This window comes from Ovis aries, chromosome 9 (genome assembly GCF_016772045.2).
Source record: "Ovis aries strain OAR_USU_Benz2616 breed Rambouillet chromosome 9, ARS-UI_Ramb_v3.0, whole genome shotgun sequence".
NCBI lineage: Eukaryota > Metazoa > Chordata > Mammalia > Artiodactyla > Bovidae > Ovis > Ovis aries.
The window spans coordinates 20,338,126-20,353,230 of record NC_056062.1 but is presented as its reverse complement, the minus strand read 5'-3'; the positions used below and the strand labels follow the sequence as shown (position 1 = coordinate 20,353,230).

Sequence of the window (15,105 nt, the reverse complement as noted above, 5' to 3'; positions counted from 1 at the left end):
CACTACCTCTGAGTCTTACCGTCACCTGTATGATGCATCTAGCATACTAGACTAACTGTGGTGATCATTCTGTAATGCATAGAAATATCCAATGACTATGCCATGTACCTAGAACTAACACGGTGTTGCAGGTCAATCGTACAGCAAGAAACAAACAAAAACACAGGCTTCTAAATATTGAGGGAAAAAAATCCATCATTTGGTTGTACCATTCACTTTTACCAAGATTGGTAAAAAACTCATCATCCTTACTAGAGAATAACTCAAAGTTCATTCTGTAGTGTTGTTTATTCGGTAAGTCCTGTCCAACTCTAGATCCCACGGACTGTGGGATTTTCCGGGCAAGAATACTGGAGTGGGTTGCCATTTCTTTCTTCAGGGGATCTTCCCGATCCAGGGATCAAACCTTCATATCCTGCATTTGTAGGTGGATTCTTTACCACTGATCCCCCAGGGAGGCCCCATGCTTCACGGAAAATGGGTCAATAATGTCTTCCTTGGCCACAAAAGAGAACCAGCCATTGTAGATTAAAGACGACTCTCAAGCTTTTTTCTTTGTTACTGAACCAAAACTTTTGGCTGTTTTTAGTACCCAAATAGCATCAAGGACTTTGTTTCATATGAACAGTTGAGTCATCCTATGTCATGTATTTTCATTATTTCATTGTTCAGTCTAGAAATGTGAAAGTCTAAAACCATGAAGCAACAGTTTGGCATTTTACACCTCAAAAGGATGGTTTATTCAAATAATTGGTTAGAATCACTATAAATTAAATAAAACTTCATTTGATAAAAAAAAAATCTTGACCTCAGTGAGCTGGACAGTGAGTGACACCATCAGGAGACCCCAGGGCTAGACTGGGGGTGGCGGTACTTGCCTTGACACCCCCACAAAGCTGTCACACAGCAGAGGCGCAAAAAGTGTGGGGTTTACCAAGAGCCCCTGGACGAAAAGGTCAGTACTTAGGAGCGTTGGGAAGGCCACCCCTCCTGAAGCGGGGAGTGGCCGCTGCCTCCTCTAAGCTGCAGCAAACCAAAGTGAAGTGCCAGGAAGTGGAAGGGAAGACCACTGGCCTCTCATAGTGACCCCGAAACAAGGCTCATGCTTTAGAGGGAGAACGACAGTCACCGTCAAGTTCTGGGGCCCAGGGTCTCAGAGGGGGTGGGACGTGGCGGGGGTGGGGGGCACATAAACCCGCCAACCTAAAGGAGGAGAAGGACTCAGGTAGAGAAATGCTTTGATTCTATCCATCCCACCTCCTTAGAGCAGGAGGCAAATAGGAAAAAGTGCATTTATTGGAAAAGCAAAAGAATTCTAAGAGAGGAAGCTGAGACCCCTCCACCTGGGATGGGACTGGGAGGGTCAACAAATCACGCTCACGTCACATGATAGTAAGCACCTCGGAGGCTCCAGGAGGGCGGGACTCTGCAGGCCCATCCCTCCCCTCTTTTCTCTGCTAAGTGATTCAGAAACTCTAAGGTCACCTCCTCTGGCGGCTGTCTCTCGGTCACCGGGCTGCAGGGCAGTCCCAGATAAAGACAGGGCACCTACATGGGGTCAGGGGGCCAGGGGTTGGGGCCATGATTCAGAGAAGGTGCTGATGAGGACTGGGGTGGGGAGGGGTGGTCTCTGTTTGAATCTTGATGCAAAGGGGCTGCCCAGGGAGGGCCCTGTTTGGGGGAGTTGATGCGAAAGTCCTCCCGGAAGCGGATTAAGTGGGGGAGGGTGTGTGTGTGTCTGTGCTGCGGAGAGGGGAGGGGGGGCTCCCGTATTGCTGGTGATGCCAACCGATGGCCTTACCCACCCAGAGGAGGGCCAGGAGGGCCCCACATGGCCACTGGAGCTGGGAGGGCAGACACAAGCGCACACGGAGCACCGGGCTGGGGCCTCCCCGGGCGCCCGGCAGGGCATGCAGCCCCGCCTCATGGCTCTGTGGCACGCCCCGGGTCCTCTAGAGTTCAGGGGCTGGTGGCCCTGAGGCCTGCTCCTCCACGGGCTGCACGGCCTCCTGCACGTAGACGATGAACTCCGAGGTCTCCCCACCCTGAGTGTAGACGGTGACCGTCTCGATGCCCTCCACGTCGTCAGACGACACCACCAGGTGATGCTGCTCGGCCAGCTCGACAGAGGCCTGCTGGAGGGTCTCCTGGATCATGACCGTGTGGTTGGAGCTGGGCTCCTCGTCCGTGACCTGCAGGAGGGTGAGAGAGAGGTCACAAGGCGGGCCCCGCTTCCAGTCCAGCTGGGACCAGAGGAATCCCAGCGACTGGCTATGGAGCAGGCCGATTCCAGATAAGGCCAAACTCCAGCTGGTGCTAATGCCCTGACTCTGTTCTGGTTTGTTTTACAACTGCTTTTGATCTTGAGAAGAGAAATAATACAGATAACATAGGCAAGAATTAGAAAGTGTTGAGACCCTAAGAGGTGTAAAAATGACTGATAGAAAACCAGCCGAGGAGGAAAGTGAAGGGCCCGGACTTGCTGAGCTGGGGAATGACTGCACTGGACACAGAACAGATGTCAGGGAGACTGGCCTTGCCCAGTGGGGTGTGAAGGCAAGGCAGGAAGAACCTCTCTGTCCTGCATTTGGTGGGGCGCAAATAGCACCTCCCTCGCTGCGGGCTGTGAGCCTGGAAAGGCCACTTTCCCCCATGACCCTCGGATGTCTCATCTGTGAAACAGAGATGCGAATGCCCACTTCAGAGAATGGCTCGGAGAACTGAAGAAGCTTTTGTAAGCAGAGTGGGTGCTTAATAACATCACCACGCCTTCCAGGCCCTCACTCAAGTACTAACAGTGTTTCCCTACGGTACTGCGGCATCTCAGTTACTCATTCACCCATTCATTCAGCAGGACCGTCCTGGTTTCATCAGGGCCCCAGTGGACTGCGCTCCCTGAGGGCCAGGCTGTCACCGCCATGGCACAGCTCTCCCCAGATACAGGCGGGCGGGGCAGGTGTGAGCCCGGAGCAAGCACCCAGTATCTGTGGAAGGGTGCTCCGCTGGGTGCAGGTGAATGATGGATGCTCAGGGAGCACACGGGGGAGAACCAGTCTAGGGGGGCAGACACAGGACAGGGCGGTGCTCTGACAGAGCGCCAGGGCAGCCTCCAGGGGAGGCATGGGGGTGGGCTCCAGGCAGAGTGGGGACAGAAGGAGCAAGGACTCCCAGGACCCCCTGGAGAGACCAGGAGCAGCGGGCTTGCTCAGGTGGCCTCTGTAAACTCCCACTCATGAAATACTTTCCGACTCCCCGCTGGCTGAAGCCTGGGTTACGCTTTCCTCCCTGTCCAGCCCTCTGTAAAAACGACCCACACCATCTCTGGGAGCCACGTTCGGGCTTCCAGGGGCCTCCCTCAGCCCTGGGCCTGAGCCATTCCCTGCTGGCAGGTAGGGCTGTGTTGGCGGGAGTGTGGTCAGGTTTAATTCAGGTTTAATTCAGGAGGAGGCCCATCTGGGGTGGGCATCACACAGCTACTGACTGGAAGGAACCTCCACCTTGCATAGAACTTTCCATAAGCTAGAGAGATGTCCTGAGTGGGAAGTATTAGCACATTTAGCCTGAGCTGTCTTTCTAGAGTAGATGGAGACCTTTCATCCCTCCTTCTTTCACTGTTTGTTTCAGTTTCATGAAATGGGAAAATGTACTGTGAATCAAGACTTTAGAAGTAAATATGGATTTACTTCACTTTGAAAGAGGGAACCTGACAGAAGGGTGGGAAAGGGAGGAGGGAATACTGGACAAATGCTTTTCTCTGAACTGTCGGTCAATCCCACATGAAATTAAGGAGTCGGGGGGCACGCGGGATTTACGCTGAGGTCCCAGGACCTCACGCAGGCAAATCAAGCCCATCGACTTCAGGTAAACAGATGCCAACAATGGTGATAAAACAGGCGAGATCCACCAATACATGAGCTTTGAGACGCACTCCTGGCATGACAGCACGATTCATATACAGCGACTGCCATCGGAGGTGAAGCCCGGAACAAGGACGAAGTCACCAACAGCGGACTTCACTGTCCTGAACAGCTCTAACACCTGAGTGCTGATCAGGGCTGACCCCGCCGCCCAGACAAGGAGGTCCCTCCGGGCCCAGCCTCAGATGAGCAGAGCCTGCAGCGCCGGTGGCAGGGCGGGGTCCCAGGAGCCAGCCCAGGATGACCCAGGTGCAGGAAGAAGGGCAGAGACCCAGATGAGGCCTCCGGGCTCGAAACAAGGGAAAATAGCTCTGTCCCATGAGGGCTGCCACTTCGTGGAAGGCAGTGGTGTCTGCAGACGGTAGGAGAAGGCACGGCGGGCAGAGGGGAGGCAGCAAAGAGCAAGGCGTGTGCTCACAGCCCTGCCAGTCACCAAACTCACTGGGCAGGTCCCCAACTTCCAGATAGGATCACCAGTTCAGTTCCCGCACTGCCAATTCTGAGAGCAAAATGAACTTTCCAAATGTGATCCTCTGGGCTTACTTCACCAGGAAGAGTGATGGAGACAAAGGTGAACGTGCAGCCGCAGAAATCCTGTGAAGGGTGACCCTCTTGGCCGGCACAAGTGTCACGGGAGGGGCGTTCAAAGCGTAACTATGATGCCCAGGGTTCGGTCGCCGCCTGGTACTGGCCCAAGTTCACGTTCTCATGAGCTTGCGTGTGCAAATGCCCAGCTTCTTGTGAGGCCGTGAAAACGGGACCTGGGGGGCGTGGAGGGCTACATTACAGAGGGGGTGCTGGCTCCTCCCCCACCCTCAGGCACGCCACCCCTGACAGGACTCACACTCTGCTTCTATGTTCTATGTTTTTGCAAACCATAAACTTCCTTCTCTGCCCCCGCGGCACCCAGTGGACCCTCTCCTCACCCCAGGCCCATCACTTGCACACGGCGTCTTGTGGCCTGGGCATCTCAGGGAAACCTCTAGTGCCCAGTGACTCATCTAAGGTCAGTGGGCTGGAAGGTAGCTCAGATCTGGATGTTAATCCAGGTGACCTCAAGTCCGGGGACCTTCCCTGGCTGGTGCTGTGTGGCAGCGACTGAAGAAATGATGCGTCATAGATCAGTAGGGTTAAATTATGACTCTCTACTCGTCCTAATCAGTTTAGGGCTGACTGTATAACTCTCGACCATTTTCTTGGTTCAGAACGATCGCTCTAGCAGTTTAATCTATTAGCACAGACTTACAATTGTTCTCCACGGTAGAAATAATCTGCCTTCACGGTGTCATTATCCCCCGAGATGGGTGCTCCATTTTCCCCAAGTGCTGTATCTAACACATCTTCCAGCTAAATTATCAGCAGCACAGAGAGCTTAATGGAAAACCTTAACCCACAGGACTGTGCAGATTATTCACTAAATCAGGCTCTGAGTTCTGCAGCTCTGCCCACCTTGATTGTTCCAGAATCTAGTTTTCTTCCCTGTGCGTGTGTATGCTAAGCCGCTTCCGCTGTGTCCGACTCTTTGCAACCCTATGGACTGTAGCCCACCAGGCTGTTCTGTCCATGGGATTCTCCAGGCAAGAATACTGGAGTGGCTTGCCATGCCCTCCTCCAGTGGGTCTTCCTGACCCAGGGATTGAACCAGGGTCTCTTATGTCTCCTGCACTGGCAGGCGGGGTCTTTACCACTAGCGCTGTCTACAGCAGATTACAAACAGAGCACAGGGCTCCGCAGGGCTCTTCTCTCCTGGAGTTTTCCGCCAAGACCCCACCCTCTCCACAGAGATACAGCAGCTAAGGGGCATCTGGGAAATGAATGGGGTTAGCCTGTGCCCCAGTCCACACCTCTGCCCTGCCTCCCAAAGATATGGAGGGGGTTCTGTCTCTAAGACCCAGATGCTTAGCACCCCGCACCCGCCCTACAAACTCAGCCATAAGTGACAAAAGGGCTTTTGAGCAAATAAATGAAAAGAGGGCAGCACACAACCCTGTGTGCCATACTGCGTGTCCCCATGCGTGTCCCTGCCCAGCTGGAGCCTGTGTGCCCGGAGCCACCACCCTGCGCCCAGCACCCCGCCAGCCACTTGGGCCCTCCCCAAAATGTGATTGCCCTGCTTGGAGCCCCTCTGTCATTCGAGCTCCTGCCTCAGTGTTACCGTGTCCAACAGAGCTTCCCAGACAACTCCCACCCCCAGCAGAAGCAGTGGCCTCAGACACACCCCCACCTCTCCTGCCCTTGTTCCTTCACTGCACTGTCGCCCCTGGAGACCACGTCACCTGCTCATCTATCTATTCTTCATCAGGAGCTTTGAGAAGGCAGGGACCTGGGCCGTGTTTTGGCTACTTGATTCCAGCACCTATGATGTGGCCTGGCATGAGGAAGGGGCTGGCCAGGGCCTCATGAACAGTCAGCATCTGGCCCCACGACTGCATTCGAGGGGGATCTGCATTCTCCACGGTCAGTTTATGTGCTTTGCAACCAAGGGCCCTTCTTGTCTTTGTTCTGTTACCTAATTTTTTTCTTTTCAAATAACATAGTCCTTTAATAATTGGGGGGAAATGAAGCAAAAATTAAGAGAGGAAAAAGGAACATGCAGAATTGCTTCTTTCAAATGCCACAAGGTGTCTTGGCTGAGAAAACATTCTCCCTCTGACGTGCAGGACAGTCATCAGCGCTGGGCTGGGCACAGGGTGGGCATCTGGACAGCTGTGGAAAAGCTGACCTCTCAAGAGCACTCCATCAGGCACTTGGCCTGCACCCCAAGAGAAGACAACAAGGGAAGAGGTCCCAAGGCCAAGTGTCCCTTCAGCCTGCACCACGAGAAGATGAAAGAGGTCCCAAGGCCACGTGTCCCTTCAGCCTGCGCCCCGAGAAGATGAAAGAGGTCCCAAGGCCACGTGTCCCTTCAGCCTGCACCCCGAGAAGATGAAAGAGGTCCCATGGCCACGTGTCCCTTCAGCCTGCGCCCCGAGAAGATGAAAGAGGTCCCAAGGCCACGTGTCCCTTCAGCAGCAGGAATGGGAGTCACTGTGCAGAGTGAATGCAGCGGACCCTGCAGGAGGCGGATGCATCTACCAGGTAGAGGCTGATTTCCTCAAGAAGACGAGGTCTGGTTCTGAAGGGACCTTGCAGCATAAAATGCTGCTCGCTGGGGTCCCCACGTGCACTCAGGCCCCTCGGAGCTTCGCTTGATGATAGTGGCCAGTGGGTGGGCGGACAAAGGTTACCCAGGCCCAGGGTGACTGAGAAACCAGAAAAGGGATGAAAACAAGCTTTAAAATCAGGAGCAGATCTGAAGGGCGGGTGCCTGCAATGGGCTGCAGGGCAGCAAAGGTGCGGACTTGGTTGGAACAGGGACGTGTTACATTAGCACCTGCTCTGCAAGACAGACAGAGCAGTGAGCTCCGTCTGGACACCTCTGAATACTGAACCATTTACTGAATAAGCCATTGGACAAGTGTCTGGCTCTCGTCTGTCATACAGGCAGCCCTCTGTATTTCAAACGCTCTCGCTGAGAGTTAATTGTCAGACACTCTGCTAGAGGCTGTAGACAGAACCGTGGGTCCCTCACGTTCTAGACACAAAAAGGTCGCCAGTTCAGTGGAGGGGCTGGAGAGGACACTTCTCCTGGACCCTTAGGGTGGGGCGGAGCTGGGTGGGTGGGGAGCAGGTGGCGGTCAGCAGTGGTTTCCTGTAGGAGATGACCCCGGTCTCGAACACCAGACGGTTTCCAGGAATCGAAAGAATGCAAACATCCTCTAAGGTCCCTTGCACTGCAGAAATTCTCAGACTCCAGGATACAGTGAGAATTAGAGGGCTGCAGACAAAAATCCAAACACGACAAGCCGGAAAACAATAATGAAAAAGAACCTTGCGGTCAGTTCCTTTAGGTGAAATGTTCCCCTGGGTGTGTTGAAGCTTTAGGGAAGGTGCCTTATTTTTTGCAGCAATTAGGGTTTCACTCACTGCTTAAATTATAGCCAAGCAAGAGCTTCCTCTAGCATTCTCAACAGGAGACTGCAGACCCATTTTCCAAGGTTAATAAGCAAGCATGTTTACTGTAACAACCCTAGGTCAGGTATGGCGCTGCCTGAATCAGAACCAAAGGGAAATGGTAAATATGATCCTGAATTTACAGAGGAAAGAAAAGGTATAAACAAATGTGGTTTATAAAAAAGCATCATGAATTCCCAACTCTAAAAATATATACACATCTAGGGGACCAAAAAAAAAAAAGAGGAGGTGAATACTATGTACAAGAAATTTGTGGAAATATCAAAAGATAGCAAAAGATATTCACAGACAGGGAGAAACCATTCCAGAGATCAAAGAAAATTTAAAGCCTTTTAAAAAAGAGCACGAATCCCCCCAGGGAAGGGAGGAGGCCTGTGACACATTCGTGAGACAATGGCATCATCCCTCCTCTCCACTGTATTTTGCTCTTGGCTGCAAGCAGACAGCAGATACTCTCTTCTTTTCTGAAAACACACACCCCATAAACAGTGCAAAGTCCGGGTTGTAAAGACTGACAGCCCGATAAAAACAGTCCCCGCTAGCGTGTCCTTGCTCTGGGAGACGCTGAGGGGTTCACCTGGCGACACTGGGCCCCCCAGTGCTGAGGCGCCAGGGCACTGGGGAGCCCCACGCACAGAGTGGCCTTGAGGGGGGCGGCTGGCCTGAGGGGAACGGACGGGTCTCTTTACCCGGAAACAGGAAGAGAGACCTCAGGTGAGTGTGGAAAGGCTTGCACGTTGGCCAGACAGACTAGGCAGGCAGCCAGGTTAGAGGCAAGGGCCAGGGCAGCAAAAAGAGGGAGTGTGTGGCCAGGACCCATTGTGTTTCTCAGACATCTGAGTGCAGATTGGTGTGATCTCAGGAAACCAGGTGGCTCAGGAAAACAGATTCCTTCTGTGACAGTGGTACAGTGGGGAGGGCAGCATGGCCTCACTCGAGAATTAAGAAACAGCAGGGACCCAGTGCCTGGCACAGGGGGAGTGAAGCAGCGTGAGGTGCTCACGATTGCTGGCAGATCAGCCCCTCCAGGGCAGCGTCCCCACCACTGCCACCTCCCGACGGACCCCCAATGCCCCGCCCCCCGGGTCTTAATTAGCACACCCTCCTCTGGACAACGGGCACGCAGCATGGAGCTTCCCACAGGCCTGACGTGAATGAGCCTAATGTTTGCCGCAGGAGATGTTTCAAACGGAACCCAAACAGAGCATCTTCCCAGCAACAGGGAAGGAGGGGGCAGGCGGTGGCTTTTGACCGCCTCTGAGTATCTTCTGATATTTAGACAAGCTTGCTGTGCAGGATCCTGCCCTTTGGCGACCTGTCAGCACACATATGTTAATTTCCACTCAATGCCACACATGCCTGGGCTCCGTATCGCTGGCAGGCACCCAGCTCTGGGTGGGGGTGGTGGGGAATGTGCTTCTCCTGGAAGCCTCCCCCTGCCTGGAAGCCCGTCCAAAGGTGGACCACTCTCGGGTCAGGCAGGGATCCCGACACCGTGCTCACTGAAGCCCCCTCCACTGTATTTGGGGGGCATTTCCCTCTGCATGTGGCTCAGGATGAAAGACCTCTGCCCACCTGATGTTCACTAGCCCCCGGACGTGACGGGTGGGCGCTCCATGGAGACCTGGGCCCATGGACTCCTCTCCTCCCTCTGCCGTTCCCAGGGCCCCTCTCCAGCGAGGTGGCACTGGCTTCTCGCCTCAGCAATGGAAACTCTGCTCCCTGCGAGCCAACAATCTGTTTCCTCTAGAAGTTTCTCTCTGTGTCCTTTTACACAGGTGATGGGCAGCCTCCAGGAGACCCTGGGGACAAGGACATGCAGCTGGCAGGGCACACCCTGTTTCCCCCAGAACCTTCAGAGCCGCCACCCCTGCCCAAGGGAGACAGACTAAACTCCCAGCCACGGAGCACATCCGAGTTCTGCTTGTTGTTCAGTCACTAAGTCATGTCCGACTCTGAGACACCACGGACTACAGCACACCAGGTTTCCCTGTCCTTCGCTATCTCCCGGAGTTTGCTCAAACTCATGTCCATTGTATGGGTGATGCCATCCAACCATCTCATCCTCTGTCGCCCCCTTCTCCTCCTGTCTTCAATCTTTCCCAGCATCAGGGTGTTTTCCAGTAAGTTGGCTCCTGGCATCAGGTGGCCAAAGTATTGGAGCTTCAGCTTCAGCATCAGTCCTTCCAATAAATATGAAGGGTTGATTTCCTTTAGGATTAACTGATTTCATCTTGCAATCCAAGGGACTCTCAAATGTCTCCTCTAGTACCACAATTAGAAAGCCATCAACTGTTTGGCACTTGGCCTTCTTTATGGTCCAACTCTCATAGCCGTACATGACTTCTGAAAAAACCATAGCTTTGACTAGGTGAATCTCTGCCAGCAAGTGATGCCTCTGCTGGTCTAATATGATGTCTAGATTTGTCAGAGTATCCTGTTTAAGGAATGTTAATCATAACAAAACATAAACCACTTCAATCACTCTTCAAACTCACACAGATAGGTTCGTTGGGAACAAAGTAGGTCTAAGAACAGAGTCAGGGACTGTGAGGCCAGTGCAACTCCGCGGTTGGTGCCCACCACGTGCGCAGACATGAGCAGCCCCAGGCCCTGGGTAGGAACCCCACGTGGACACCGCCTCCTGCTCGTCCAGCCACAACTCCTTTCCTTCCCGTACTTCTCTCTCTGAGCAGGGAGATCGCCCACCTGGGGTCTCTCCTGCCCTGCGTCCCTTCTGGCTCAGAGCCCCCCACCCAACTCCCTGCTACTTTGGGCAGGAGGTCCCATGATGCTGCTTGGCACCAGCTTTTCCATATCAGCCTCCTTCAGGGCCTTCTCCAGGGATATGTGAGTGTTCGCCGCTCAACTGTGTCTTACTCTTTGCGACCCCATGGACTGCAGCCTGCCAGGCTCCTCTATCCATGGGATTCTCCAGGCAAGAATACTGGAGTGGGTTGCCATTCCCTTCTCCACTCTCCAGGGGGGTGACCCCGAATGTCACAACCACAGCATGTGGGACAGACGGGGTCACATTGTCTCCAGCCATGAACATGATGCAACCATCTACCGGGACCAGGTAACAGACTCTCCTACATAGCAGGAGGCATTTCATCCATGCTGGGACTTGTACTGCTGAGCACGGGGCCTGGACGGCTGCATCGGAAACTGCCTGCTTCACAGAAGCTTCCAGATGCAAAAACAGTTATGGCTGACTTCTAGGCGCTCAGACTGGAGTTGAGGAGCTCTGTCACTCCTGTGACAGGAGCTAAGATTAGACTCAACCAGAGCCAGGCACCCGCCAGCTGCTTCATTTGCATAATTATGCATAACCCGAACATCAGCCCCACAGGGTAGGTTCTATTATTTTCCCACTTTACAGATGAAACAACAGAATTTCCGAGAGGAGAAGGGCTTTGCCCCAGGCCACATACTATTGAGGGAACGATACAGGGTCAGGTGCAGCCAGTCTGGCTCCCTCTCAGCTGCTTACTGCACTACTGGCTGCATCCTTCTCCACCCACTGTGACCTGGCCTGGGGTGACCCCCAAAATGGGCTTCTCAGGAGTCCCCCTGTGCACTGCTCATCCAGGGAGGGGCTCCGTCTTCAGGGCCTGAGGCTCCCTGGGCAAGGCATCCATAGCAACTGGAAATCACAGGCTGCCCCAGCTCGGGCACCCCAGCCCACCCAGCTCGGCGTCCGGAGTCTGGTCCCCCAGGGATGCCGGGCTCTGATTCACGTTTTGAAAAGATCACTCTGTCTGAAAACTTGAATTTAGAGCTGCAGGAGAGAAAGTACGCAGCCTGGTGAAGAGCCAGGTCTCTGACCAGGGAGGGAGGCTGACAGCTGAGGGTGGAGCTCCCTGGGCTCCTGGACACTCACGAGCCGCCCGGGGAAGGGACGACGGTGCAATGCAGAGTCTGATTCCACAGGTCTGGGGGGCCCAGACAGTCTGCGTTTCTAACAAGCTCCCTGATGCTGATGTTGCTGGCCCTGAGACAACATTCTGCGTAGTCAGGGCCTGATGGGGGCAGCAGCCTAGGGACAGAGGAACTATTCAAGGTACCTTATGAAGGGAGTGCCCACAGCAGGGAAGGACTTGCTGATGTGGATCAGACGTGGGGGTGAGAGAGGCCGAGGAGGGAAGACAGGCTCCCAGGAGCAGGAGTGGAGAGCCGCATTTACTAGATGGACAGGAAGCAGGGGGAGCTCCTGGGCTAAGATGGGCGCTCCCGCCCGAGTGGGAGTGATGAGCAAGAACTAGCCTGCAGCTGCACTGCCCTGGGCTGAGCCTGAGGCTGGAACAGACCCCCTTCGGATGGGGATTGCAGCTCTGGTTCCTCCCATCAGAGCCCTGCCTTTGCCCCAAACCTGCAGCAGACCCAGAGAGCTCAGCCAGCAAGGGGACGCTGCAGGGACGGGAGGAGGCAGCTAGAACCCAGCTACCCTGGCCAAGGACGTGGATCAGGAAATGGGCACCAGAGAAAACAGTAATAAACACGAGAGTTGGGTTGTTGTTAAGTTGCTAAGCCATGTTCGACTCATTGTGATCCAACCCAAAGACCGTAGCTCACCACGCTCCTCTGTCCGTGGGATTTCCCAGGCAAGAAGGCAAGAATATAGGAGTGGGTCACCGTTTTCTTCTCCAAGGGATCTTCCCGACCCAGGGATCATACCGGCATCTCCTGCATCATCAGGAGGGTTCTTTACCACTGAGCCACCAGGGAAGCCTCAAACACAAGAGTATTAAAACTCAAATAAAGTGGGATTCTGCAAACTGCACCAAGCGAGCTGCAGCTTCTGAGGCACAGGGGAAATTGGGTCTTGGGAAAAGTGTAAAAGAATCAGGGTTCAATGACAGACACCTTCAGGTCAGCTAACAACGTCTTATGTGAAAAAGAGTGTCAGGATGGAGTAGAGAAAAGCTTTTATTCTGTTTTTTCAGATAATTTCCCATATGATCATGGATATATAATGGAACTTACTTTTACTTTTAAAATTTCACAGAGAGGGAATTTTCAGTCACTGCCATGGAACAGGAGGGCTCAGCAAGTCGTAAAAGAGCCGTGAAAGGAAGCACTCGTGATTATCAGCCTCAGACATCATGCCAGTGGAAATCACTGAGGGAAGTTGGATTTGAGACAAAGACAAAGATTGAAATGGCTGAGGGAGAACTACAGCAGGCTCAGCAAGGACAGCAGCTGGGAAGATGTAACCGGGAGGGTAACCCGCAGCCAAGCCCCCGAGCGAACCGTCTGGATCTATATGCTGAAGGTCACCACCCAGCTTGGCAGCAGGCACTCCACAACGAATGTGAAGTGGGCAAATATTTGAAGAGGCTACCTGTGTGTGTAATTAGACGCTGGATGTAATTCAAGTTGGCAGAGCCCCAGGATCAAATAAATTGTGCCACAAAGTTCTTTAGGTATGAGCCAGACCTTACCAGTCAAAACATGCAGGTGAAAACTGGCTCTCATGGGAAGGGGCATGAGAAGAGGGAGAAACAGAGAAAGGAGTCGGTGAGGCGTCCCCATTTATATACCAATCAGAGGAACTGGGAACCAGAAGATAAAAGGTAGACATCTATCTGGATGGCAGGCATCGCTTCTACCACTAACAGAGAATCCAGAATTAGATCATCCAAGGGTCAGCAAGCACAGGGGACGCTGATGCCTCAGTTCTGCAGTCTACATCAAATCTGACCGCCCATGGAAGGCAGGTGGTTTCCCGACATGCGCCTTCCCAAGCCACAAATCCATCGCGACTGCCATCACCCCGCAGAGTCAGCATGCGTGGGAGGGCGTGGGCCATTCCCACCACACGACGAGGACACACAGAGACACTAGCAGTACTCCCAGAGGGGCGAGACTGCAGCTGCCATCAGTTCTTTCGACTCTATATTCAGTCTCCCTCTTCTAGGAAAGAATCCTTAGATGAACCACAGCGGTCGTAAAGCCACTGTATCGGGGAAATAGAACAGAGAGTCAACTGAAGGTGCCAGGGTTTGGCAATGAGGAAAAGAATAAAAATCTGATTATGACGTCTCCTGCGCTCACACGCAAGTGATCTGAAGACAGAGCAGGTTCTGAGGAGAGATGTGGATGGAGAGAAAAGAAGGGGTGGCTCTCCTGTTACTTCCATGCATTCGGGGGAGTAGGGGAGAGGTCTGTTTACGGTGTGAGTCCAACAGAGCCTCTGCAGGAACGAGGAAAGGACACTCATTAATTCCCAGATTATTGGAGCTTAGCGTGGTAAGAGAACAGGATGTCTCCACCCAGCCATGTCTGCAGGCAGGACGAGGGGGAGACCTCAACTCAGGTTCCCTTTACGGCAACGTGGGCAGCCGGTATCTCCTATGATTTCCACAGTTTACAAGAGCATCTCGCGCAGACGTGATTCTTCCATTAGGTCTCTCACTGAGAGTTAAGAGATCAAATTCAGGGGATGGAGTGACTGTTTTTAAGTAGTAATGAAAATAGCTTTTGTTCCCTCACACAAATCACCTTCCAGGTCCCTCCCCCCATTATTTTGCCACAAATCTTATGAGGATGCTCAACATCCGCCCCCAGCGGGTCAGGAGGCCCATCCTGGGCTCCCCTGGAGGATGGACCACAGCAGCGAGGCCCCCCACTCAGAGGCTGCACTTGAGGAGTCCCCTCCGAAGAGTGGCTTCTCCCCACCAGATGCCCCCATACAGATGGACAGTATGAAAGAGGTTCCAGGGACCACGTGACTCAGGGCCTTACATGAAAAACAGGACAGGCTGGACCCCACTTTCCCTGAAAACAGGCAACTGATGTACACGGACGGCCACAGGAGTGGACAGTATTTCCTCACTGAAATAATGAACTGCAAATAACAGACAGCAGTTCCAGTGTTGGCTGCCAACCAACGTACCCCTTCCAGCGAGACCTGCTGCAGAAACTGCCTCTCAGGCTGCCTGCTGAGCCTGCAAGGGAGGCTGGGCGGGTTCCGCTTCTCCAGGCTGGCACGTACTGACCTTGGCTTCTAGCGCCAGCCACCACAGGGGACCGGCCCGGAGGTGACAGGGGGTGCAGGAAAGCACCCTCGAGAGGTGGGGTGCTTTTGACAAAGCTGGAACTTCTGCTTTGAGGTTTGATTTTTGTCTATGTTTTTAATCAGCAGTAAAAGCAAGTGGGAAGAACACTTGGG

At 53.5% G+C, this 15,105-nt stretch overlaps 1 protein-coding gene across 2 annotated transcripts in view; it reads right to left on the bottom strand.

Moving 5' to 3' along the window:
- Positions 1-709: 709 nt before the first annotated feature.
- ZFAT (zinc finger and AT-hook domain containing) overlaps positions 710-15,105 on the bottom strand; it is a 156,584-nt gene continuing 142,188 nt past the window's right edge. For both annotated transcript variants that reach the window (XM_027972875.3, XM_042254054.2), the window contains one exon: positions 710-2,192. In XM_027972875.3, coding sequence (XP_027828676.2) covers positions 1,953-2,192 — 240 coding nt within the window. In that variant the 3' untranslated portion in view covers positions 710-1,952. The remainder of the gene's footprint in view (positions 2,193-15,105) is intronic.